The sequence below is a fragment of the Asterias amurensis genome, chromosome 11, assembly GCF_032118995.1.
Source record: "Asterias amurensis chromosome 11, ASM3211899v1".
Lineage (NCBI taxonomy): Eukaryota > Metazoa > Echinodermata > Asteroidea > Forcipulatida > Asteriidae > Asterias > Asterias amurensis.
Window position 1 is genome coordinate 14,367,011 of NC_092658.1, and position 24,657 is coordinate 14,391,667.

The 24,657-nt window shown below is 38.1% G+C and overlaps 1 protein-coding gene across 1 annotated transcript in view; it reads right to left on the reverse strand.

The window, feature by feature from the left end:
• The window catches only part of LOC139944191 (uncharacterized), an 83,196-nt gene that overhangs the window by 6,276 nt on the left and 52,263 nt on the right, over positions 1-24,657 (reverse strand). Inside the window, exons 57-87 of the mRNA XM_071941158.1 lie at positions 24,542-24,655; positions 24,302-24,415; positions 24,067-24,180; positions 23,827-23,940; positions 23,616-23,729; positions 23,331-23,444; positions 23,093-23,206; positions 22,681-22,794; positions 22,250-22,363; positions 21,984-22,097; positions 21,074-21,187; positions 20,553-20,666; positions 17,300-17,413; positions 16,398-16,511; positions 15,401-15,514; positions 14,948-15,061; positions 13,517-13,630; positions 12,583-12,696; positions 11,289-11,402; positions 9,651-9,764; positions 8,977-9,090; positions 7,845-7,958; positions 7,178-7,291; positions 6,207-6,320; positions 5,601-5,714; positions 4,801-4,908; positions 3,986-4,099; positions 2,999-3,112; positions 2,234-2,593; positions 1,536-1,664; positions 535-648 (exon numbers count right to left, since the gene is read on the reverse strand). Coding sequence (XP_071797259.1) covers positions 535-648; positions 1,536-1,664; positions 2,234-2,593; positions 2,999-3,112; positions 3,986-4,099; positions 4,801-4,908; positions 5,601-5,714; positions 6,207-6,320; positions 7,178-7,291; positions 7,845-7,958; positions 8,977-9,090; positions 9,651-9,764; positions 11,289-11,402; positions 12,583-12,696; positions 13,517-13,630; positions 14,948-15,061; positions 15,401-15,514; positions 16,398-16,511; positions 17,300-17,413; positions 20,553-20,666; positions 21,074-21,187; positions 21,984-22,097; positions 22,250-22,363; positions 22,681-22,794; positions 23,093-23,206; positions 23,331-23,444; positions 23,616-23,729; positions 23,827-23,940; positions 24,067-24,180; positions 24,302-24,415; positions 24,542-24,655 — 3,789 coding nt within the window. The remainder of the gene's footprint in view (positions 1-534; positions 649-1,535; positions 1,665-2,233; positions 2,594-2,998; positions 3,113-3,985; positions 4,100-4,800; positions 4,909-5,600; positions 5,715-6,206; positions 6,321-7,177; positions 7,292-7,844; positions 7,959-8,976; positions 9,091-9,650; positions 9,765-11,288; positions 11,403-12,582; positions 12,697-13,516; positions 13,631-14,947; positions 15,062-15,400; positions 15,515-16,397; positions 16,512-17,299; positions 17,414-20,552; positions 20,667-21,073; positions 21,188-21,983; positions 22,098-22,249; positions 22,364-22,680; positions 22,795-23,092; positions 23,207-23,330; positions 23,445-23,615; positions 23,730-23,826; positions 23,941-24,066; positions 24,181-24,301; positions 24,416-24,541; positions 24,656-24,657) is intronic.

A 24,657-nucleotide genomic window follows, 5' to 3' on the forward strand; every position in this document is an offset into this window, starting at 1 on the left:
GTACCTCTGGACCAGGGTTGGGTCGTCTGAGAATAAACGGATTAACATGCCTATGCTCTACCAATTGAGCTATCTAGCCTTACATGTATCTTGGCGGCCTCCCCATTTTGTCAATACCTTTGTTCAGGGGTGCTAGTCAGAACCATACAACTGTTAACCACCATTGGGGAGGTAGTGCTTTCTACTTCGGACTGATGATACCCAAGCCTTCATCCGTTTGGACTGTAAAAGGGGTAACCCTGTTTCAGCCCTAGGTGGCAACCTCCTCTAGAAGCGAATAATTGTAGCCCACACCTTGAAGTGACCTTCAGGCCTTGTGTTTGGCGACTTGCATACAAAAAAATTATTTAAAAAAAACCAGGAATCACACCCAAATTAACCTGAGAAGTGGCAGCCACCCAAGAGATCGATCATCTTGGGGATGCAGTTTTTTATTTCGAAATTTCAAAAAGTTAACCACAAGTATCTTTTTGTTATATATAATAAAAGTTTGAGCTGTGTCAAAAGTCAAAAGGAGAATCAAAGTATAGTTACCTGTTTGACAGAACTGTCCCCGGTAACCGAGCAAGCAGGTGCATGTATAAGCCGTCCCGCTAGCAACACAAACACCACCATTCTCACACTGATGAAACAGACACTGATCGGTACCTACACGTCAAAATACAAACCATGATTAATGTTTACATCACAAGCACAAAAGTGACCAATCAACGCCAGCCTTTTGTTTCCTGGTTGGTACACTGCATGTGTTTCATTGTTGATTTTTCACTGGTATTTTTGTATATATGATAAAGCAGTATATAAAAACTTAATACTATTATTATTATTATATATTCCCCCTTCTGGTTATAGCCTTTTTTATGGACCCTTTTTATGTTATTTTAATTTCGCTTTTTACAACTATTTTTCTCCAAGATTTTTTGGAGTTTACTGTAATTGTCATTGTGCATTGTTATTCTAAGTACTGTACTGTCCTATATGTGAACTATACACTACGCAACAGCACTAGTGTGGAATAAGTATTCGCCATCTGATTGCTGATCCCGCCGGTGTAAGGAGTGGACCCCCGACCGGGACATTAAAGGCAGTGGACACTATTGGTAATTACTCAAAATAATTATTGGCATAAAACCTTTCTTGGTGACGAGTAATGGGGAGAGGTTGATGGTATAAAACATTGTGAGAAACGGCTCCCTCTGAAGTGCCATAGTTTTTGAGAAAGAAGTAATTTTCAACGAATTTGATTTGAGACCTCAGATTTAGAACTTGAGGTCGTGAAATCAACCATCTAAAAGCACACAACTTCGTGTGACAAGGGTTATTTTTCTTTCATTATTGTCTCGCAACTTCGATGACCGATTGAGTTCAAATTTTCACAGGTTTGTTATTTTATGCATATGTTGAGATACAGCAACTGTGAAGGCTAGTCTTTGACAATTGCCAATAGTGTCCACTGCCTTTAATACATAATGACACAAACTCATTTGTGGGGAGTTAAAACAATTGAAGTACATGTATGAACATGTCTTTAGTACCTGGTTCTATCAATTGCTCACAAAATGATCCATGCCAACCAAAGGAGCAGTAACACTTATACTCTGTAGGTTGATTGTCAGATGCAACACATGTAGATCCGTGAAGACAGGGTTCACCACGACATCCAACTGAAATCACACACAATAAGAATAATAATAGTGGCTTCTTATAAAGCGCCCATATCTGTCACTCAGTGAAGCTAAAGGCGCTTCAACATTCAGTAATTTCCTGCAAGGTATTGTGGAGCTATGTTTTTAAGTGTTTTTAAGTATAGCTAAGTATGAGACCTATTCTTTTACATTACACCATGTAATTGTTTACAAGGTGCCGTGCTGCAATATGTTGACAATCAAACCAGGAACACAGGGGCGGACCCCTTCTGTTTCCGATAAGTGCACCGGGTTCTTTTACATGCATTAAAACACACCAATGGCTTTACGTCCTATCCGAAGGATGAAGCAATAATGGTTAAGTATCTTATTTTAAGGACAGAGGTCAAATGACAAACAAGAAAAATTCATGGTAGGGTTTTGGGGTAACGTTGTCGTGAAATCTCTCTTATGAACTGTGGGGATTCTAAAAATGAGATGGTGGTGTAAGAGCTTGATCGATCGGTGTGATCTGATCGTCTAAATAACACTTCTTAACCACAACTTGAAGTCGATTTGAATGTAAAGGTTTGAAAGCTGAAAGTTACCTGACAGGGCGTTATCAATAACCTCCACGAGAAATCCACGGAATGCGCGCCGAATATCGGACGTAAACCGAACCCACATCTTGTTGGTGCTGGATACAAAGTTTGCTGGGATGAAATTCCCGGACACTCTTAAGATAACGGATTGTTCATCATCGGGATTGAGACCATCACCGGCTTCAAACCAATCAAAGTCTTCCTCCGTGTAGAAGTCACGGAAAATGAGTCTCATCGTTCGGCCGGCAGGGATTGTGATCAGCCACTGGCAGAGTCGACGGTTGTCGTATTTATCGGGGTAGTTGGGCGACTGAAGCTCGGCTGTACCTCCAGGTTCTAAGGTTATATCTCGTACACAAGTGTTCACTGGTAAATTTAAGAATGATAATGATAATGATAATAGTGATTATATGTAATGCACCAATTCTGTCAAGAAATGTTACTGTGGTCAAGTGGTTAGACTGCAGAACTTGCAATCACAAGGTTGTTGGTTCGAATCCTACCAAGCTAACCTTGGTCTAGTGGTTAGACTGCCCGACTTGCAATTACAAGGCTGTGGGTTCAAATCCTACCAGGTTAACTACTGAGTAACAATGACTAGAATAAGTGTTATCATCTACATAGTTACTGAATCACAATCATTTGATTTGTGCAATTATATGAGAGAGATTGGCTGTTGCCAGCTTGTCGTTTGTATCCCCTCGTGGTAGTTTGCAGAGTTCACAAAAAATGTGCTTTTGAGCGAAGCAGTTTGGAGTTACTTATACTGACCTGCTTCACAGCGTAGTCCCCAGAATCCTTCCAGACAGTCACACAGGAAACCTCCAACTTGAGACATACATGATCCGCCATTGATGCATGGATTACTATCGCAGGAATCAGTCACTGCAACACAATCATCAAGAAAATTAAATTAATATCTATTCATAAATTCAGTTTCGCTATTCCTATTGGTAGAGAGCGCATCATATGGGGGTGTTTAAACAGTTGATAATGACCAGCTAGAGCTGTTTACAACCGTTTTTTTACGGATACATTTAGATGCATACTACTACGCACACAAATGCATATCCGAAAACTGTCTCAGTCATAAAAATACAATACATGTCCAGAGCTCAAGGACGTCAGAAAACGGATAAGTTTTTATAGAGTTTCATACTTTACTACGCATTTTAACCAAAAAGGCAATTATGAATAGGTTAAATTTCCTTGTTTCAATTCAAGTCAACATTTATTTCATACTCCTCTTCTCAAGGTATAACAAATACAAATATTATAAAGATAAGTGAATCATAAAGATAAGTGAAATAATACGCACAAAGGATGGAGGGAAAATAGTTAATCTAGATGTAAGCCAAAATAAATAGAGTATTAGGCTGACAGATTAAGCCAAGGCTTGTAGAAGACAGCAGAGACAGACAAACTACGAAGAAGGAGACAGGACAAACATATAACGATATGAGTTTAAAATCAGCAAAATATGTCAAGTAAAAAATGACAAGCAATTATAGAATTAAACAATATACAATGGAAATATATAATATGCATTAGAATTATGCAAAATTCTAAAATGCAAAGGGAGTGTCAAAAACAGACCAGCTGAATAAAGAATAGGAAATAATATCGTTATCCCAGGTGTATTAGGATTGCTCTCAACATGAACTGAAAAACAAATATCATCAACTCATCTTTATTTTATAACTAAGTTTAACTTTATTAAAATATATATAACTTCTGAAGGAATAGTTAATGACTTACATAACTGACAACGAATGCCGCCAAATCCTAATGGACAGGTACATAGATATGCATTCAGCAGGTTGAGGCATGTCCCTCCGTTATTGCAAGGATTACTGCTACATTCATCCACATCTGAAAATATCACCAATAACACATTATCATTTTTGTACTGTTCTATAATAAAGATGCAATAAAAGGATCATTTTTGTACTGTTCTATAATAAAGATGCAATAAAAGGGATCGACCTGGTGCCCAAACAAGTAGTTATACACCCCAATGGTCATATCTCATTAGCTATAGAACGTAATAATTACCCCCTTTGTTGCTTGTTCGGCAAATTGGGTACATCAATGAAGCACGCAGCGTTCCCCATTTGATTTCTGTGACACACATACGCACGCCATCACGCACACGCTCACAGACGCCATGTTGTAGGGCAGGTTTTTGAATGGTGACTTCATACTCAATACCGTCTGTAAGTTACTTGACCAGACAACTAGACAAATGAAACTGCCCAATCCTGGGAGGGCCCGGGAACTATTAAGCGGTCAGGCCAGCCATACCTGCGACCATATTTCCATGTCAAATATTCATTCATACCTCAAACAGTTAAAGACTGTAACACGTTACCACCCAACATAAAATCCATCATGGACGATCCCATCTCAAACTATAACCGTGCACATAATAGAAGTGACAGAAAGCTGATAAAACTGTGCGGATGATAAACATGTATACCATGGAAGTGATACAAACATTTCTTAGAGTGCCCTCACGCGGTAAAAAATACATGGGATTGGAGACTTGTTCTGGATGGACATCATGGACTTACCAATTTGACAAAGCTCCCCAGTCCAACCTTGCGGGCATAAACAGATTACTAGATCTCCTCTGTTGCTACATACTCCACCATTGATGCAGGCAAGATCGCAACCCACTCCTACAATACAAGACAAATATAACATTCATGGAAGATTTGGGGTTGAACAAAGACAAATTTACTAGAGTGGGATTTGAACCAATGACGACTTTGGGTTAAACATGCCGGCGCTCTACCAACTGAGCCATCTAGCACTATATATGTCAATATCTTTGGTTCGGGGTGGTAGTCAGTAGCCATACACCTGTACTGCCATTTAGTCAGGGATCACACTGAAGTTTACGATACAACCTGGGCAAAGTTTCAAATAATGTTTTTAAAACAGTAGACGTTTATACATTTGCATGGTGGATCAGAAGTATCAACTTTAAATTTTCCTATTTATAATCTATGAAAGCAATTCATCATGTTGCGCCATTAATTAATTCATGATTGAGCATGATGTGTCCTGTCTTCTACTTTATTTTATGTACTAGAATAAAAAACCTACACAAGTCAAAGTTAGAAGAATTGGAAACTTTGCATAGTGGAAGTATAATTAGACAAGGTTTGCGATAACACTGTGTGAAAATCTCTTTTGAGTAGTGAAACTCAATGCTTCAGTCAGTATGCTCTGAACGTCTTCGGGAGAATAAGCATACTGATTACAACGGTAAGTTGTCAACCACCCGTCTAAAAAGAGCTTTTTCACATGGTGACACTGCAAACCTCACCTAAGAAATAAAACAATTAGAAAATTGTGGATATTTTACCGTTGGCACAAGTTGGTCCTGAGAATGCCGCAGTGCATGTACATGTAAATTGATTGAGAAGGTTAGTACAGGTTCCTCCATTACTACACGGATTACTGCTACACTCATCAATATCTGAAACAACAATAACAAATTATTGAAAATATCAAATTATAATATGCTGGCATTTTATAGAGCCCCTGTTCCAGGGGTTTCCCTGCTCATTTTTGATAAGCAGAACATTTTTAAGTAACAATTTTTGCTTTAGCAGCTCAATGAAAGTGGGCCCTGGACTTGGGAAAGTACTGAGTAAAAAGTGCTTAAACTGTAAGCGTAAAAGTGGATTTCATAAAGGTAGTCCTAACTTACATGTAGGACTAGTCCTAGGCAATGCTAACAGATGGGACCAGTCCTAAGTTAGGATGAGTTACTGGTTCTAACTTAGGACCAGTCCTATCTCTTAGCATTGCCTAGGACTAGTCCTAAGTTAGGACAACCTTTGCGAAATCGGCCCATGGTAACTTACTGAAGCACATTCCTAGCAAAGTATCCCAAATCCCCCCAAATAACTTCTTTGTCACTGAAAATGTCCAGTTGAGAATAGTAACATTATAGGGGTGAACCTACCAATAGTACAACTGGGGCCTGTCCATCCTGGTATACAGTCACAGGTATAAGATGTACGGAGGTTGGTACATACTCCACCATTCAAACATGGACTACTCTTACAGGCATCCACCTCTGTACAAAGATTAACAACAATAAGGTACACAAATTACATCATCTGAATCTGGGTTATAGTTAGCATAGCATCCAGTGGAAACATCACACCAACTTTTTGTAGAAAAGACAATGAAGAAATTTCAGTTCTAAAAAAGGGAGGAAAACCTCTTTAGACCTTTCTTTAGCTAAGTCACAGCCAAAGTTGTTGCCGACCAAGGTTGGAAAATTATGGAAAGCCATAAATGCAAAGCAATAACAGATGTAGCCACAGTTTGTACCAATGTCACATGACCATTCAAAAATAGTGTTGGATTGTTGGAGAGAAAGCAGCCAAGCACGTTAGTTGAGCAACATTGACCTTGGTCAGTACTTGGATGGGTAACCTTTCCTTGTATTGTCACGGTTGGTGGGAAGTCTGGGGCATAACATTGCGTCACCCCGGAAACTTATTGGCAAAGAGAAGCTTAGGTTCCAAACGTTAAACGTGTTTGCAGTTGCAAAGTTTATTTGGTGTCCAGTTGAATGTACTTATTTACAGAATACTAAAAACATGTTAGGTGTAATAGGCCTAGACCCTTCCCATGAAATATGTTAGTTGCACATACATGTAGCGCATGCGCACTAACATTTTGGTGCCAAAATGAGGGAACATAGCGCTGTTTTGTACACGGCTAATGGCTCTGCGCGTCTGCTTAGTGCACAACTCTATGGCGTTTACCAACCAAGGGTCTGTACACATGCGTGAATGTCATTAGCATACATGTATTTCTTTGGAAGGGTCCAATTGAAATGAATACGAGCCTATATGATACTGTGACTAAGTTGTTTTAGAGATCCATAGTGTCCAACACAATAAAGCAATAATAGTTCCTTACCTTGTTTACATAGATCTCCCTCGAAACCATCTTGACATATACAGAGAAACCCATTGAGTGTCTCTACACACACAGCCTCATTCCAACATGGGTTGGCATCACATAGTCGTACACCTTTAGGACAAAAATAGACAAAAGTTTTTACAAGTCACTCACTCAGTGACTACTGTTTTGACAAAACACCATCATAATAATATTCGGTTTTTATATAGCGCTTTATACACTAAGTCTCAAAGCGCTTCCAACATTATTACCCTTATCACTGGGCCTGTGCCGCCAAATATGTAGCGCACTAAGCTAAACCAACCACAGGAAGATACATGTATGGGCCAAATTTCATAGAGTTCAACTTTTCCCTTGCCTGCAAAATATGAAATAAATAAACATAATAACAAAACTTGTTTCGTTGCCTTCTTTTTGCCTTAGTCAAACTGTTGATGCTTTCTCTATTGTTGCACCTCGTCTATGGAATTCACTGCTGCTTGACCTCAGAAAAACAGAACAATCTTTCAATCTTCAAACAGTGGCTCAAAACTCAACTCTTCAAACGAGCTTTTGAATCCTGCACTTTTTGACTTTGGAAACTAGCCCCCTTGAATGGCCATTTTTTGTCAGATAATGTGCGCTTGAAGTGGTGTTTTTTATTTGTCATTATTTATATTCTTACGTGCTTGGCAGACAATTCCTTCCCATTCAGCAGGGCAATCACACTCGTAAGATGATCCCAAATTACGGCAAGTACCTCCATTGAGGCATGGTGTAGACATGCAGGGATCAAGTTCTGTAGGAGGCAAGCAAGATACAGGTATTAGATAAGTAGGATTTGAAACTTTGCATGGTGGAAATAGGATATAGTTAGGTTTGCGGAAACACCATGTAATGATAATCTCTGAATGAGTTGGGGTAGTTCTGAAAAGAACTTTTGGCTTCAAGTTCATGTTTATTATGTGGCCATTTTGAATGCCTCTTTTGTATTTCGTGCATGTACTTCTGTGTGCTAGTCTTTCTGTGATATGAAAATAAATGTTATATGAATGTATGAATGAATGAATGAATGAATGAATGAACTGGACTTTCTGATATGTATCGTCAAACGAGACGTCAAACTTTTCATGTACTTAATTTGCGGACGTCAAACTTTTCATGTACTTAATTTAGAATTTGATTTGGTATGGTGCGACTCTGGAGTTCCAGTCTGAAATGGGTGTAAGTTAATCCTAAGAGTGACATTGGGCTTTGGAAATGCCCCCCCCACCAGCACCAATCCAACATCAACTGTCAATCTAAACCTGTTGTTGGGCTGATGTCAGTGTGTTAAGCCCAGGTCATACTTTCCTGCGAATGCAAAGCAAATTTTGACATCACATGGCGGTTTTCGCAGCGAAGGTTTCGCAGGAGTAGAGCACAAGTCAACTGATGTGACTTATTTGCTGCGAGTTTGTGACGTCAGGAAGTATGAACCAAGGCTTACCTGAGACTGTGTCATGAAGCGAAGCATTGACTATAGTCCTGTTGACATTGTATGTTTAAATTTGATATGTGGTTCTTAATAATGTACTTTCAATTAATGTTTTTTATATGTATTCACTTGTATATATTGCTGTGGTTTCACTCATTTTTACAAATCTGCTTTGTCATTTTGTCAAATAGTCTTTATATTTTTAAATCATTGTATATTGTATATTTCCCACCATTACTCTTAATATTTTTATATGGAGCTTATCAACTCATGTAATTGCTTTTTAAGGATGATTAAAGTTTTTTGAATTGAATTGAACTTAATTGAATAAGAAGCTTACCTTGTTCACAGTTATTGCCAATGTGACTTGCGGGACAAGTGCACGTGTAGAAATTGAAGAACTCATTGCATGTTCCTCCGTTCTGACATGGAAGGGAAAGACACGCCAGCATCTCTGAAAAGTCAAAATCAAATTTAGTGTCAGTTCAAACACAGATACTGCATTATAACAATAATATAATGATAATAATAACAATAATAATAAGACTTGTAATGCGCACATATTCATTTATTACTGATAGATTCATGTGTTAATTCATCGGGTAACATTGACAAATATAGAACAATAACCTACTTGTTTATTTGAAACCAACCTTAAGTCTTAGAAACTATTCTTTAATTATTTTGCTCTAAATACAAATCATCAGGATGATGTACATGTACATGTATGTAATAGAGTGTGTAAAAATGGCCTCTGAACACACAGGTGAGTAAAATGTATCTATACACTTAGGCACTGGAGTGGATTTCACAAAGAGGTAAGACTAGTCTTATCTCTACGTCACAACTCTGTTTTCACTGCAATATTCACAAGAGACTTAAGATCAACCCAACTGGTGCGAATTAGTCGTTGCGAATTTGTGATGTCAACATTCGTATCGCATTCGCTTTCACAGAAAGTATGAACCGGGCTTTACTCTTGTGGCCTCATTTAGCTGTATTTTTTCTATTTACCTATTTCACAATTGTCACCAGTCCATCCAGATGCGCATTGACACACGTAGCGTGTTACAAGGTTGATACATGTAGCTCCATTCAGACAGAGATTTGGCTCACAAGCATCTAACACTTTGGGTTCAAACAGACGAATATTAATAAGAATATTAATATTCTGCAACAATGTACACATATATGCATTCAATAGTTAAACAGGGTGAGTCAAAAAGAAGTTGACCGGGATTGGTGATGTTTAAAAAACAAAAAAATGACACTCAAAAGTTCAGTAAAGCATATATTTAACAAGCACTCTCTTCTGCTTATTAGAAGAAAAGAATGAAAGAAATAGATCATTCCTAAGAGAAGTTATGTCTATTTTAATAAAGGCACTCATTTTGCAAGCTGTCCACAGAATACTTGACAAAACAAAATAAATAATGTAAGCCTTTTAGCTGTGTACAATCAGTCAAACATTAACATTCCATAAACAGCCACAAACATGAGTGCCTTAGGTAAAACAGGCATAACTTCGCTTAGAAATGATCAATTTGTTTCAATCTCTTTATTCAGAAAAGCAGGAAAGAATGCCTGTTTAATATAGGCTTCACTGGGGTTTTGAGTGACAGTTGTTGTTTTGTTTTTAAACCACAAATCTCGGTCAACTTCTGTTTGACTCACCCTGTATAGTAGGATTAACTGTGACGGGGTGGGGTGGGATGTGCATGGTAGTGTGGTAGTGGGAGAGGAAAGCTGTATGTAGAATCAAACCTTGAATTCACAACTAAATCTTTGAGTGCCAGCTTTTTTTGTGGGTGTGTTTTGAACCCTAACTACCCAGTTTTTTTATTTTATTGAAATACTGTATTCAAAGAATTTAATAAGTTTTTCTAAACAAACAAAATGTGTCTTAGGTGAAATTTGAAACTTTGCACGGTGGAAATACGATTTAGTAAAGGTTTGCATTAACACCATGTAATGATAATCTCTAATGAGTAGTAAATGAGGGGTAGTTCTGAAAAGAACTGTTGGTTTCAACTCAACGTTTAGATAAATGTATCTTTCTGATTTGTGTTGCCTTGGTACATCCCAAAGCAAAGTCAATAGTTTATCTTGAATATTTCTTTCACCCCATGATTAATGAAACTTTTTTGGGTCTATAAAATAGATCCTACATATACGACTTTGGAACTTCAAGTTACATGAAATAGATTATACAAGTACATGAATGGCGTTGGCAACGAAGAAGTTAAACAGGGCAAGACTCACATGACAAGTGTCTATGCCTAGAAATTTGTTGACGATTATAAGTAGACGTATTTTAACACCAATCATTCAACATTTTAGTTTTGTTGAAGTTGTTCATCGTCATCATGTTCATGATGCTCCTTGCAAAAAAATAACATTCATTACACTAAATGATCACCAGGCAAAGAGCCATTGCGAGATATGTACAATGACTGTCTGGTACACTGACTCGCTGAGTCATAAGTGACTAATAACGCCCTCAGACTTGAGTCAATTGTATGTCACATTGTTCAGGGCAAGCTCTCACAGTTTAGTCACAATTTAGTTACAGAGAGTAAGCAAGATCCATAAACTGTGGCGTCTGAATATAATCGTCAAAAAGAACTGGCATAGTAAAGATTGGTTGATTACCCTGATCACAGTTAGCACCAGTCCATCCTGCTAAGCATGTACATTGGTAGGATACCAGTTGGTTGGTACACACAGCACCATTCTGACATGGATTGGGTATACACATGTCAATTTCTGTTTGATAGATAAATGTGGGTAAACAGGTTACAAATAACAGAGCAATATCCCAGTGGGTTTATTAGCTTTAGGTTGAGTCAATAGCCCTACAATGACAAGCAGCAATATACAGACCTGGAATTACACAGAAGCTACCGAGGCCATGGACTCGTTTACCCAGGGCCCAGTTTCATAGAGCTGCTAAGCACAAAATTTTGCTTAGCATGAAACTTCTTCCTTGATCAAAACAGGATTACCAACCAAATATCTATTTGTTGCTTATTGCTTGTTACTTGTATGGAGTAAAATCAACATGGCCATCACCATGATTAAGGTCTATAGACTTTAAGATTTCCAATGGAAGATCCCCTTCGAAAACAAAACAGCCGTCTTTTTCAAAGATGAAATTCTAGGTCTGAATATGATAAAAGCAACCAAAAATTAATAATCTGAAAAAATAATTGTTTAACTCATAAACTCTTGTAAAGATTAAGAACAATGTAAACTTGCAGATCAGCTGGAATCAAAAACCAGTTTAATAATTAGTCATGTATTAAGCAAATAGTTTGTTAAGTGTGGACTGTACATGATACAAAAAACTGTAAAAAGAAGCATTCAGCGGAAATGGCCAGCGTGTAGTCATCTTCAGGAGAAAGGTGAACAATTTGAGTGATAATTTTTCCTATGTCACATCGGTTGTCTGGAAATAGTTTGAGGTTATTCCAAACTGGGTCAAGAGGTGTACCAATGTAATTGTGGTCGGAGCCACACCTGTTGGCCAACCGCGCAAGAGGTGGAAGAGCTCCGTGTTGAATAACATGGAACTGTTTGGAGTCAATGCAAGTGACACGTCTCATGGAACCAAACTCAGTCAAGCTTCTTAAGTCTGCTTCAAGACGCACCTTCTCTCATTTTTCTCCCAACAACTGGAATATACTCACCACTTCAATCAGGAAATCTGACTCTCTAGGAAAATTCAAGAAGTGTATCAAACATACATGTAATCTATACCCAACCTAATGCGCTGCGTTCTTGACTTAGTGGCGCTTTATAAATGCCTTATGCATGTATGCATGTAAAGGACGCCAAGGGATGCAAGGCAGAAGGCAGGTCAACCGAGAACAGAGTGGACAAGGGCCTTTAAATTGACATGATGATGATGAATGAAGCCAATAGATTAAGATGCAGTAGTGATTACCTCCTTGGCAGAGAGCGCCAGTATAGCCAGGAGCGCAGGTACACTCATAGCGATCAGTCATATCCAAACAAGTTGCACCATTCATACAGGGGTTGCTCTCACATCCTCTGTACTCTGAAAGTAAACAATAGAAGCAACAATTATGTTTTGTGCTTGTCTTGTTGTGGTCGAATAAATAATAACAATAATATTAATAATTCTTCATCTTTGACACAAACTATTACATTATTCACCGGAGTGTGGGTTCGAATCCCGGTCGTGACACTTGTGTCCTTGAGCAAGATACTTAACAATAACTGCTTGTCTTCACCCAGGGGTATAAATGGGTATCTGCGTGGGTAGAGGTTGACGTTGTGTATGAAAAAGCCTTTGGAGCGCCATGGCAGCTGGGGCTGTATACTCCCCAATAGGGAGCTGAGAAAGATTAAATGGATGTTATTGGCCAAATGACCAGGGCACCAATGTAAAGGGAATTGATACAGTTATTGTGAATAGTACTATATAAGAATTTGTTGTTACTATTATTGTTATTAGATAGATAGATACATGTACATGTATAAGGCCAGATGACCATTTCAAGGTGAAGGCTATGCTTAGCTGGTTTAGGCTGTTTACCCAAATCAACTGCCACCAGGGGCACATTGACACATACTCTTTGGCTGAAACAGGGACACCCCTTCACAGTCCGTAAGGACGTAGGCATAGGTATTATCTACAATAAGTCTGGCTGGTAGAGCAGAATACACTACTTCCCTATCTTTTATTGAAGCAATAATGGTTAAGTGGCTTGCTCAATGCCACAAGTTTCATGACCAGGATTTGAACCCACAATCTGCTGCTGACAACACCAGAACTTCAGTCTGATGCACTTTAAACGATTTGGCAACGACACGCCAAAATAAATTCACAGAAGTATTTTTAAGTGAAAACCTACCTTGACAGTTAGCGCCGAAGTAGCCAGATGCGCAAATACATTCATAGAAGTCAAACAAGTTGACACATGTTGCTCCATTCAGACATGGCGTAGATAAACAGACATCGACACGAGCTGTAGACAAAACAATATGACAATATTTAACCAGATTATGCACATGCACTTCAAGTTAAGCATTTGTTGAATCTTTCAATTTTTTGTACTTTTTTATTTGTCTTCTTCTCATTTATGCACTGAAATAACTTATTCATAACTAGCAGAATGCATTGATATAATAATATATGTCTGTGAGAGGCAAATGTTTTTAGATTAGTATGGTCGACTAAATTTCTTGTATTAACACGCCATCTTGAATTTAGTTTTTTTTTTCCATATACACCGATGTATTTAAGCAGTGATAACACACATCGATCAGTGTATATGGGTAAAATAAAAAATATTCTTTATTCCCAATGCAAATTTAAGCAGTGCTATATCTTGATTTTAGTTGAGGAACATCTCAACCTTTTTTTTTTTTTTTAAGAAAGAACCCCTTAATACTGTTGCAGGCAAAAACTAACATGATTGGCCCGATTAATTTATTGCTATCACACAATGGATCTTGCCTGCACTAATGTGAGAGACAAGACCCAATTCTGTGGCTCTGATTTACCATAGCAAAAATTATGTGCTTACTAAAGCAGGGAATTCCGTGCTTTTATCAAGCGTATTTCACGCGTTAGCAGGGAATTTATGCTTTTGAGGGTACCGTCTCAACATTACTAGGTACATGTATTCTTCGCTTACAAAGCTACATGTAGTACTTGCACAACCAGCGAGAAGCTAATAGTAAGCACAGAATTTGGCAGTCAGCAGAGCCATGAAATTGGGCCCAGATTCCCTGAATGCAAATGTGTACGGAGCATTTTAGGCAACTCGAAAGCTCACCATATATTTATAATTAACTTAAATTCCGAAATGGTAGATACATTGTAATAGGCAGACAATAGGCGAGTGTGACTTTAATGTCAGAGCTCCGTGTTTAATAACATGGAACTGCTAGGGGTCAATGCAATGGACGGCACGGACAGGACCAAGTGGAGGAGAGCCATAGAGAGAAAGCAGGCCAACAAAAAACAGACTGCACAACAGCCTTACCCAGGTCAAAATTCCAGTTGAACCTAGTTAACTGGGGTCAACTGGTTCAACTGGATAGTGACCAAACTCGTCCATTTTCCATATTAACCAACTGGTTTGGACTAGGTTTAACTGTGCAACTAGGTTGAAATTATAAACCAGTTGGTTTCTGTCCATTTTCCATATAAACCAACTGGTTTTAACTGTGTTCAACTAGTTTATCAACTGGTTTCAACTAGTTCCAGTTAAACCCAGTTTAACTAGGTTCAACTGTAATTTCGACCTGGGTAAAACCGACATGATAATGATACTTACGTATGGTGCAGAATTGCCCTTCCCAAGCTGTGGCACAATTACATTGGAACCCACTGGGTTCATCTACACATGTTGCTCCATTCTCACATGGATTACTGGCACAGTTTACGGTAGCTAGAAAATAACAAAACACAACTAACAGTGTTAAAATCACTTATTTTTATTCGGATAAAATTAATAGATGTAATGGTTACATGAAATTGCTTGTAATATTCATGTTTTTTTGTTTAAACATTCAATTTAGTAGCCAAAACTACATTGAATTTACAAAATATATATTTAAAACATAAATATTACAGAGAAAAATTTGGGTTTGACATTAAAACACGGGGGCGTAAATAGCACACAGGAATTCAACTTAACAATGACAAAAATCAAACGTAAAATGGGAGACAAAACATTTGACATGGCAGGTTAAAACAGCGCCCTCTTTTAATAATGTGACATACGTACATATTTCACAGAAGATTCCAGTAAATTGAGCCGGACATTCACATCGATACCCTCCTTCTATAGAGAAACATGCAGCCCCATTCAAGCATCCATTACCATCGCAGTTGTTGATTACTGAAACAAATAACAAGTCAATTATTTATCAGATTTTAAGTAGGATTTTCAAACTTTTGTATGGTGGAAATATAAACATAACCTTGTGATTGCAAGTTCTGCAGTCTAACCACTAGACCTAGGTTAGCTTGGTAAGATTCAAACCCACAACCTTATGATTGCAAGTCCTGCAGTCTAACCACTGGAATGGTTATATAGCTTGGTAGGATTCAAACCCACAACCTTGTCATTGCAATCCTGCATCCAACCACTGGACCGGTTACCTTAGTAGGATTCAAACCCACAACCTTGTGATTGCAAGTCCTGCATCTCACCACATGACCATGATTAGTTTGGTAGGATTCGAACCCACAACCTTGTGATTGCAATCCTGCATCCAACCACTTGACCGGTTAGCTTTGTAGGATTCAAACCCACAACCTTGCGATTGCAATTCATGCATCCAACCACTTGACCGGTTAGCTTGGTAGGATTCAAACCCACAACCTTGCGATTGCAATTCATGCATCCAACCACTTGACCGGTTAGCTTGGTAGGATTCAAATCCACTACCAGACTACCTTGTGCTTGCAAGTTCTTGAGTCTAACCACATGACCATGATTAGCTTGGTATGATTCGAACCCACAACCTTGTGATTGCAAGTCTTGCATCCAACCACTTGACCCGTTAGCTTGATAGGATTCTAACCCACAGCCTTTTGTCTGCAAGTCCTGCAGTCTAACCACTAGACCTCAGTTAGCTTGGTAGGATTCGAACCCACAACCTTTTGTCTGCAAGTCCTGCAGTCTAACCACTAGACCTCGGTTAGCTTGGTAGGATTCGAACCCACAACCTTGTGTCTGCAAGTCCTGCAGTCTAACCACTAGACCATGGTGACCTTACCTGATTGACAGTTGACTCCTTGGTAGCCTTGCGGACACTGGCAAACATATGCAGCACCAGCCTCAGTACATGTAGCTCCATTCAAACATGGGTTACTCAAACATCCAATGTGGACTGAAACAACAAATGTTCAAAGAGTTATCTTTCATTTAATGGCAAATTATTCCCAACATCCACATAGAATGACAATTGCACTGGGTTCTTTTATATTACACGGCACACAGGGCCTACGACCTTATATCCCATCCGAAGCAATAATGGTTATAAGTGTCTTGTTTAAGGACAGAAGTGTCACGTCCAGTACTTAAACCCTCACTCTGCTGATCAGAAACAAGCTTGTTTTACATGTACCTCGGAACCAACAGTGAAGTTTCATTGGTCAAGAACCAATCACGTGATGTGATACAAAATGGCATGTGCCATGGCTAAGTGCGCGCTTTGCATATCGCACAACACAGAGTAACATGAGTTATTTTTACCAGTGCACTATACCTTGATTGTTTCCATCGTTGGTCGATTTTTAGAACTTTTTACAAAACAGTAGCGGGTTCGAGGGAACAGTGAAGAATTGTTTCTTATTTCTTATAACTGTTTATCTGCTTATTAAACCACTGCATACTCTGCTGTAATAATGTTTAAAGATGACAGCAGAACTTTGAGAAGAGGAATAATAATGTTGACCAAGGTATAACAAAACAATTGTTGCATGCTGTGATAGGGGTCAATGGGTGCAAATGCCCCCCCCCCTTGCCCCTTGCTTCGCCTCGGTTGCCATTTTCCCCCCATGGGTTTACAAAACACCATGAGTGCCGTCACAGTTGTATATTGAGTCCGGTGCCTTTAACCGCTAGGCCACAACGCTATTAGTTATAACGGTGATATACATGTAGACTGATGCTTACCTTCACAATGAAGACCAGTGAATCCTGTCACACAGCTACATGTGTAAAACTCAAAGAAGTTATTACAAACTGCACCGTTGAGACACGGATTGGAGGCACAAAGATCAGTACGTGCTGTAACATTCAAACACAGTGAAAAAAACATTTCATTACTCACAAGTATAATGACAGTGTTCCTCACCACAGTGACATGTAACAGTTTTTTTTTACCCTTAAAGAAAGACTCTGCTTGGGTTGAAACCTCAGGCCATTTACAATTTTGTTTCCTTTTTTTCAGTATATCATATAAAACACTTGCTGTGAATAAGTTTCTTTCATCAAAATGGTTTCTACCATTCAAAACATTCAAAACCACCCTTTGTGCTTTCTATTGATAATAGTGCCAGAAAGAATGTTACAAAATTTGCACTAATAGGCCAAGTCACCAGGCTCGCATTTTACACTGGAACACCAAGGCCAGTGATTAAACTCGGGACAGGACACGTCCGTGGTCTTGGTTTTTTCCCAATTCAACATCATTGTCTTTAAGGAATAATGTTCAAATGTTGAGATTGATTTTCACAAATATCTTTCAATCATGCCGAGTTCCAAATGTTTGATCAAATAGAACAAGTTACATGTGCAGTAGGTGACAAAACTTTGGTTTTAGTCTCTTTTCATTGTGATTCTGGTTTTATAAATAAAATCCCGTTCCAGTATCGATTCTGGCCTAGTGAAGACCATAGAATAAAATAGACTCTAAGGCAGTGCGCATACACCTGCAGCACGAATCTGTGTGCATCTCCATCTCTTTGGGGGTCAAAACATGCACTGAAGATATGGTACACATGTTTATGCAGCAATGTACACGTGTATACATGTGTACCATCCTTTTGTGCATGTTTTGACCCCCCCAAAATGGCATGTGTATGGGCACTGCGCGTGTGCAATGGGTCTATATGAAATCTCAGACTCAGTCGAGTTGGTCATACAGAAGTGAAGTACACATTTCTTTTGGATCAATGGTTATACATGTAGTAGTAGGATATAGTATTAGAGATAAATACATAGTATACATGTTAACATAAAATACATCACGTCGTCATGTGCCTGAAAAAGGATGAAACAGAAGTGTGACCCAAAGGTTGTAATCCCTGTTTGTTAGTCAGAATATGGACTGTGTATTTTGTTTAAAAAAAATAACAACAAAGGGTTACTCCTGTGGAATAGTCAGAACAGCTCACTGCAGTCTCTTAGATTAAGTCGGTCAATCCTGTTGCCGAAAAACAATCTACAACCAGTACAGAAACGGTTAGTGTTTCATAAACTATTAAAGACACTGGACACCTTTGGTAATTGTCAAAGACCAGTCTTCTCACTTGGTGTATCTCAATAAAAGTTGTGAGATAACTATGAAAGAAAAAACACCCTTGCTTGGTTTCGGGACCTCAAAATCTAATTCTTAGGTATCAAAATCAAATTCAAATATTTAAGTGGAAAGTTACTTCTTTCTTCGAAAACTGCATTACTTCAAAGAAAGACGTTTCTCACAATGTGTTTTACTATCAACAGCTCTCCATTGCTGGTCACCATGTAAAGTTTTATGCTAATATCTATTTTGAGTAGTTACCAATAGTGTCCAGTGTCTTTAACAGTGACTACAAATCAGTGATTATTGTAACAACAATCCTGTATACATGGTATAGCACACATATTGACTGTCCTACATGTATATAGGCTGTCATAAGAACCCTCAGCAACAACCTCAAAAATCAAAATACGTTCGTTAAGACTCTTTTCGTACAAGGGGATGAAAATATACCAAACACAAACACATATACTAAACAAAAACAATGGATGTTAAAATGCAGTAGGTGTTAAAACATTTACCGAATATACATGTAAAACACATAAAAATGATTGAGTTATTTGATTACATGGTGGTATGAAATGTCAACATATTTTAGTAAGATCACACAAAGCATAACATGACATGTTAATCGACTCAATGGAAACAAATGAGGAAAATGAACAAAATAATGATGGCATGAGTTGAAAGAAACAAAATAAGGAAAAGCAAAAAGTTCAGAGCAATGTGCCTCCATTCCCCATCTGGAAAGTAAGTTGAGACACATTGAGACACTATATGCTGACAACTTGACTAGTAAAGTTAAGCCAATGCAATGTAAATTTTGTTTAATGAGGTATCGCCCAACTCACAAGGCCGCACGCCAATTCAAGGTGAAGGCTACACTTAACTTATTTGAGATATCAACTCAAATCAACTGTCACCAGGGACACATTGTCACCTACTCCTAGGGCTGAAACAGGGTTACCCCCTTCACAGTCCATAAGGATTGGGGTCACCCACAAGGAGCCTGGCTGGCAAAGCAGAATGCACTATCTTCCCAACTTTTTACAATGCAGTTATGGTCAAGTGTTTTGCTCAAGGCCACAAGTGTCATGACCTGGGCCAAATTTCATAGAGCTGCTTAAGCAAAAAAGTTGCTTAAGCAAGAAAATAGCTCGCTTATTTTACACATGTTACTGGCCAGCATTTCATGCCATATACACTGCTTGTGACTGGTATTTAGCTGTTGTTTACTTAGCATAACAATTGAGTGGAGTCTTCGCCGGTAATCTGATTTTACTAAGCAAGGATTGTTTTGCTTAAGCAAAATTTTGTGCTTAAGCAGCTCTATGAAATTGGGCCCAGGCTTTGAATCCACACTCTGCTGCTAACCACACCAGAGCATGGATCCGGTGAACTAGATCCCCTGGCCACAACACACCACTAAGATGAAACTACATTGCTGTACCCAATTATTTACATTGTGAGAGTTTGATCAACCTCGTTCCCAGGGGTGATTGATCTCGCTGCGCCATTTTTCACAGCATGCCTTTCTCTCTCATAACCCCTTAGATTCCAGCACATTTTAATGAGCGCCTGTGATCAATCCTTTCTAAGTGCGCAGGCATGTCTTTCGCCTTAAAGAAGGTTCTAGCCATAAAAAAAACCCGCAAATATCTTAAAACTTCGTGCGCGCACACTTTACATCTAATGCCTAACCAATTTCATGAGCCAATCAGCATTGTTTTTCAGCACATCCCTTCCAGGGGTTAGTGGCAAGAGGTATCGATACGGCCGCCCATGGGAGCGAGGCTCGAGTTTGATAGAATTAATATTTCAGGCCCAGTGTAAATCACATGAACGTGTTAGATGGTGATGTATGAAGTAAGAGTAATGTTGGGTTAGTGTCGTTGATCAGGTTACCAGACTGACAGAGCTCCCCTTCATATCCAACAGCACATTGACAAAGGAAACCCGCTGCAATATTAAAACATGTGGCTCCATTCTGGCAAAGACCAGACGAACAATCAATGATGGCTGAAAAAAAAAAAAACAATCACAATTAAAAACCAATGCCCAGTATAAAAAGACTTCTTATTCAAAATCACTTCTGCATTAAAAATATTCATTGCGATTGTCTATTGTTTTTTTTTATAGCACACAATTCCGCCATGCCTACACAGAAATGCTGCATCAGATAAAAAGGATACCATACCAAGTACCTTGTTTTGAAAAAGAAAAACACATTATTACAATAAATTGTAAAAGCATATAGGATTTGAGGCGTTGCATGGTGAGGTATCAATATATATTTGGTTTGCGGTAACACCATGTGTGTATCTACTTGCCAGGTAGAGTTTGTTTTTAGAGAACTGTCTTGCTTAATTCTACTAAATTGTAAAAGCCAAATGAGGAATGCACCTTCATCAAGTGCATATCATTACCAATATCACAATTGAGTCCTCGCCAACCTGGCGCACAAATGCAGACATAACCAGCAACAAAATCAGCACAAGAAGCACCGTTCAGACAGACATTAGCGGCACATTCATCAATATCTACAAGAAAAATAACCAAGCAAGCAATAATACACCCAAGCAAAGCAAGCATGATTCGGCACAAGGCTGTTAAAGTGTTAGCTGCACGAAATGTTAGCTGCACAATGCAAAAGCAAACAACAATAATACAAATTTGCAATTCAAATATAGCGTATGGGTTTTGAGTGGTGCATGTATCAATATATATTTGATTTGTTGTAACACCATGTGTGTATCCACTTGTCAGGTAGATTGTTCTTTACAGAACTGTCTTGCTTTAAATTCAACTACCGCAGAGAAGATAGTTGAAGAGAAATAAGTGTTTTGGCTGCTAGCTTTTCTTTCTGGCAAAAACAATTCAATAGTTTTGTGCTTAGCTTATTCTTGTGCTTAAGCAGATCCATAAATTTGGGCTTGGGTTTAAACTTGAAACAGCTGCTCCAAGGAGAAAATATTGCTCAGCAAAAATCCAGCCTTACGGACCATCTTACAGGGAACCATGTCCTCAACACAACATATGCCATGGTATTTCACTAGTAACATATCTCTGGTAATTAAGTGAGGTTTTTGGTAGCCCCGTGAGTAAATCTGATTTGAGTAGCATTGGTTCTGAGATGAACCAGTGGTTGACAACTCAACGTTTCGATCAGTATGCTCTGATCGTCTTCAGGAGAATGTAATAATGGACAAAATGGTTGACGTGCAAATCAAAGTTTTGGTCTGAAGTAACTCTTTGAAATTTGCCTCTTCACATGGCACAAGGGATAGCCCATCACCATGTTGTTTAACTGGCTGACAATGTTTCGTTATACTTTACCTATCTCACAGCGAGTACCAGTGAAGCCGGCTCCACACACACACTGATAGGCATTGATCATGTCATTACATGTTGCTCCATTCAAACACGGATTGCTTAGGCATTCATTCATATCTGAAATATACCACCCACATCAAATATTACAATTCAAAATAATAAAATTTGCTTCTACATTCATTCATATCTACAACAGAAATGTGGAGCATAAAGTTTCTTGAATACAATATCTTAAACAATTAAAAATTAAAATTTGTTCTGACATTTACCTGTTTGACAGTTGATTCCATTAAATCCTAAAGCACAGTTGCATCTATAACCATTGATCAAGTCAACACAAGTAGCTCCATTCATACAAGGAATACTCGAACACTCCAGGATATCTAGTAAGACATAAATGAAAATACAAACAATAAATTGTCGAATCAAAAGTCTTCACAATGTAAAAGGAAAACACAAAGTAATTGATATTCCCTGATAGCCTGGTGGACATGCAGCCACATCGGTAGCTATTGGTTAAGTCAATACAAGTTGCTCCGTTCTCACATGAATGTGACACACACCCATCAATGTCTAAAACAAAAGACAAGAGATGGTGACGTTTATCAGCAAATCGACTTAATAATTGAAAGAGATTGACTATTTGAAACAGGGTATGTTGACAAAAACATTTGCAACAGATCTGTCATATTGTATTTACCTGTTTGACAGAATACACCTGTAAATCCAACTGCACATTGACACTGGAATCCATTCACCAAGTCAAGACAAATTCCTCCATTCATACAAGGTGAACTCACACATTCTAAAATATCTGTAAAAAGAATTTAATCTAAATATTAGTAACATTCAAAATGATTTATCAGATTTGAAATTTGTTTGAGACTGTTCCTGTGTAACCCGCTGGATACTGACACTGAAAACCATTCACTAAATCCAAGCATGTTGCTCCATTCAAACATGCATTGCTTTCACATTCATTCACATCTACAACAAAAACATGGAACAAATATAAAGCTGCGTATGTTTCTTACTGACTTAGCTGTGTGGGATGCATCATATCTCTAACATAACATAATGTGTGTATTGTCAATGTATGAAGTTGGCCTAACCTGTTTGACAGTTGATTCCATTAAATCCTAAAGCACAGTCGCATCTATAACCATTGATCAAGTCAACACAAGTAGCTCCATTCATACAAGGAACACTGGAACACTCCAGGATATCTAGTAAGAAATAAATGTAAATAAAAACAATAAATTGTAACATTCAAAACCTTCACGATCAAAAAGTCATCAAGATGTAAAAGAACACCACAAAGTAAATAATGAACAAAGAATGGAAACTTACCATTTTGACAGAATATTCCCTGATAGCCTGGTGCACAGTCACATCTGTAGCTATTGGGTAAGTCAATACAAGTTGCTCCATTCTCACATGAATGTGACATACACCCATCAATGTCTGGAAAAGATTATGTGAAATTATCAGTGAGAAGGGAGTTTGCATTAACAAGTTATAAAAAGATAACTTGTTTTGTCACAGTATTGGCCAGTTTAAATAAAAAGGTTGTACAGTATAAAACAGGCTTTATTGAAAAGAATATAATGCAACGGATCCCGTTAATGTATTTACCTGTTTGACAGAATACACCGGTAAATCCAACTGCACATTGACACTGGAATCCATTCACCAAGTCAAGACAAATTCCTCCATTCATACAAGGTGAACTCACACATTCTAAAATATCTGTACAATAAGTTAAATCCAAATATTAGTAACATCCAAAATGATTTATCACATTTGAAATTTGTTTGAGAATTCAGAAAAATGTATTATTACCAACCTGTTTGACAGAAGGTTCCTGTGTAACCCGCAGGACACTGACACTGAAAACCATTCACTAAATCCAAGCAAGTTGCTCCATTCAAACATGCACTGCTTCCACATTCATTCACATCTGCAACAAAAACATGAAACAAATATAAAGCTGTGCATGTTTCTTACTGACTTAATTTATAGGGGATGCATGATATCTCTAACATAACACAATGTGCGTATTGTCAATTTATGAATTTGGCCAAACCTGTTTGACAGTTGATTCCGTTAAATCCTGAAGCACAGTCGCATCTATAACCATTGATCAAGTCAACACAAGTAGCTCCATTCAAACAAGGAATACTCGAACACTCCATGATACCTAGTGAAAAATAAATGAAAATAAAAACAATAAATTGTAAAATTCAAAACCATCAAGATAAAAAGTCATCCCTTGGAACAGAACAAGACAAAGTAAATAATGAACAAGGAATGGACTTTACCATTTTGACAGAATATTCCCTGAAAGCCTGGTGCACAGTCACATCGGTAGCTATTGGGTAAGTCAATACAAGTTGCTCCATTCTCACATGAATGTGACATACACCCATCAATGTCTAAAATAAAAACAAGAGATGGTGACGTTTATCAGTAAGTCGACTTAATAATTGAATGAAATTGACTATTTGAAACAGGGTATGTTGACCAAAACATTTGCAACAGATCTGTCATATTGTATTTACCTGTTTCACAGAATACACCGGTAAATCCAACTGCACATTGACACTGGAATCCATTCACCAAGTCAAGACAAATTCCTCCATTCATACAAGGTGAACTCACACATTCTAAAATATCT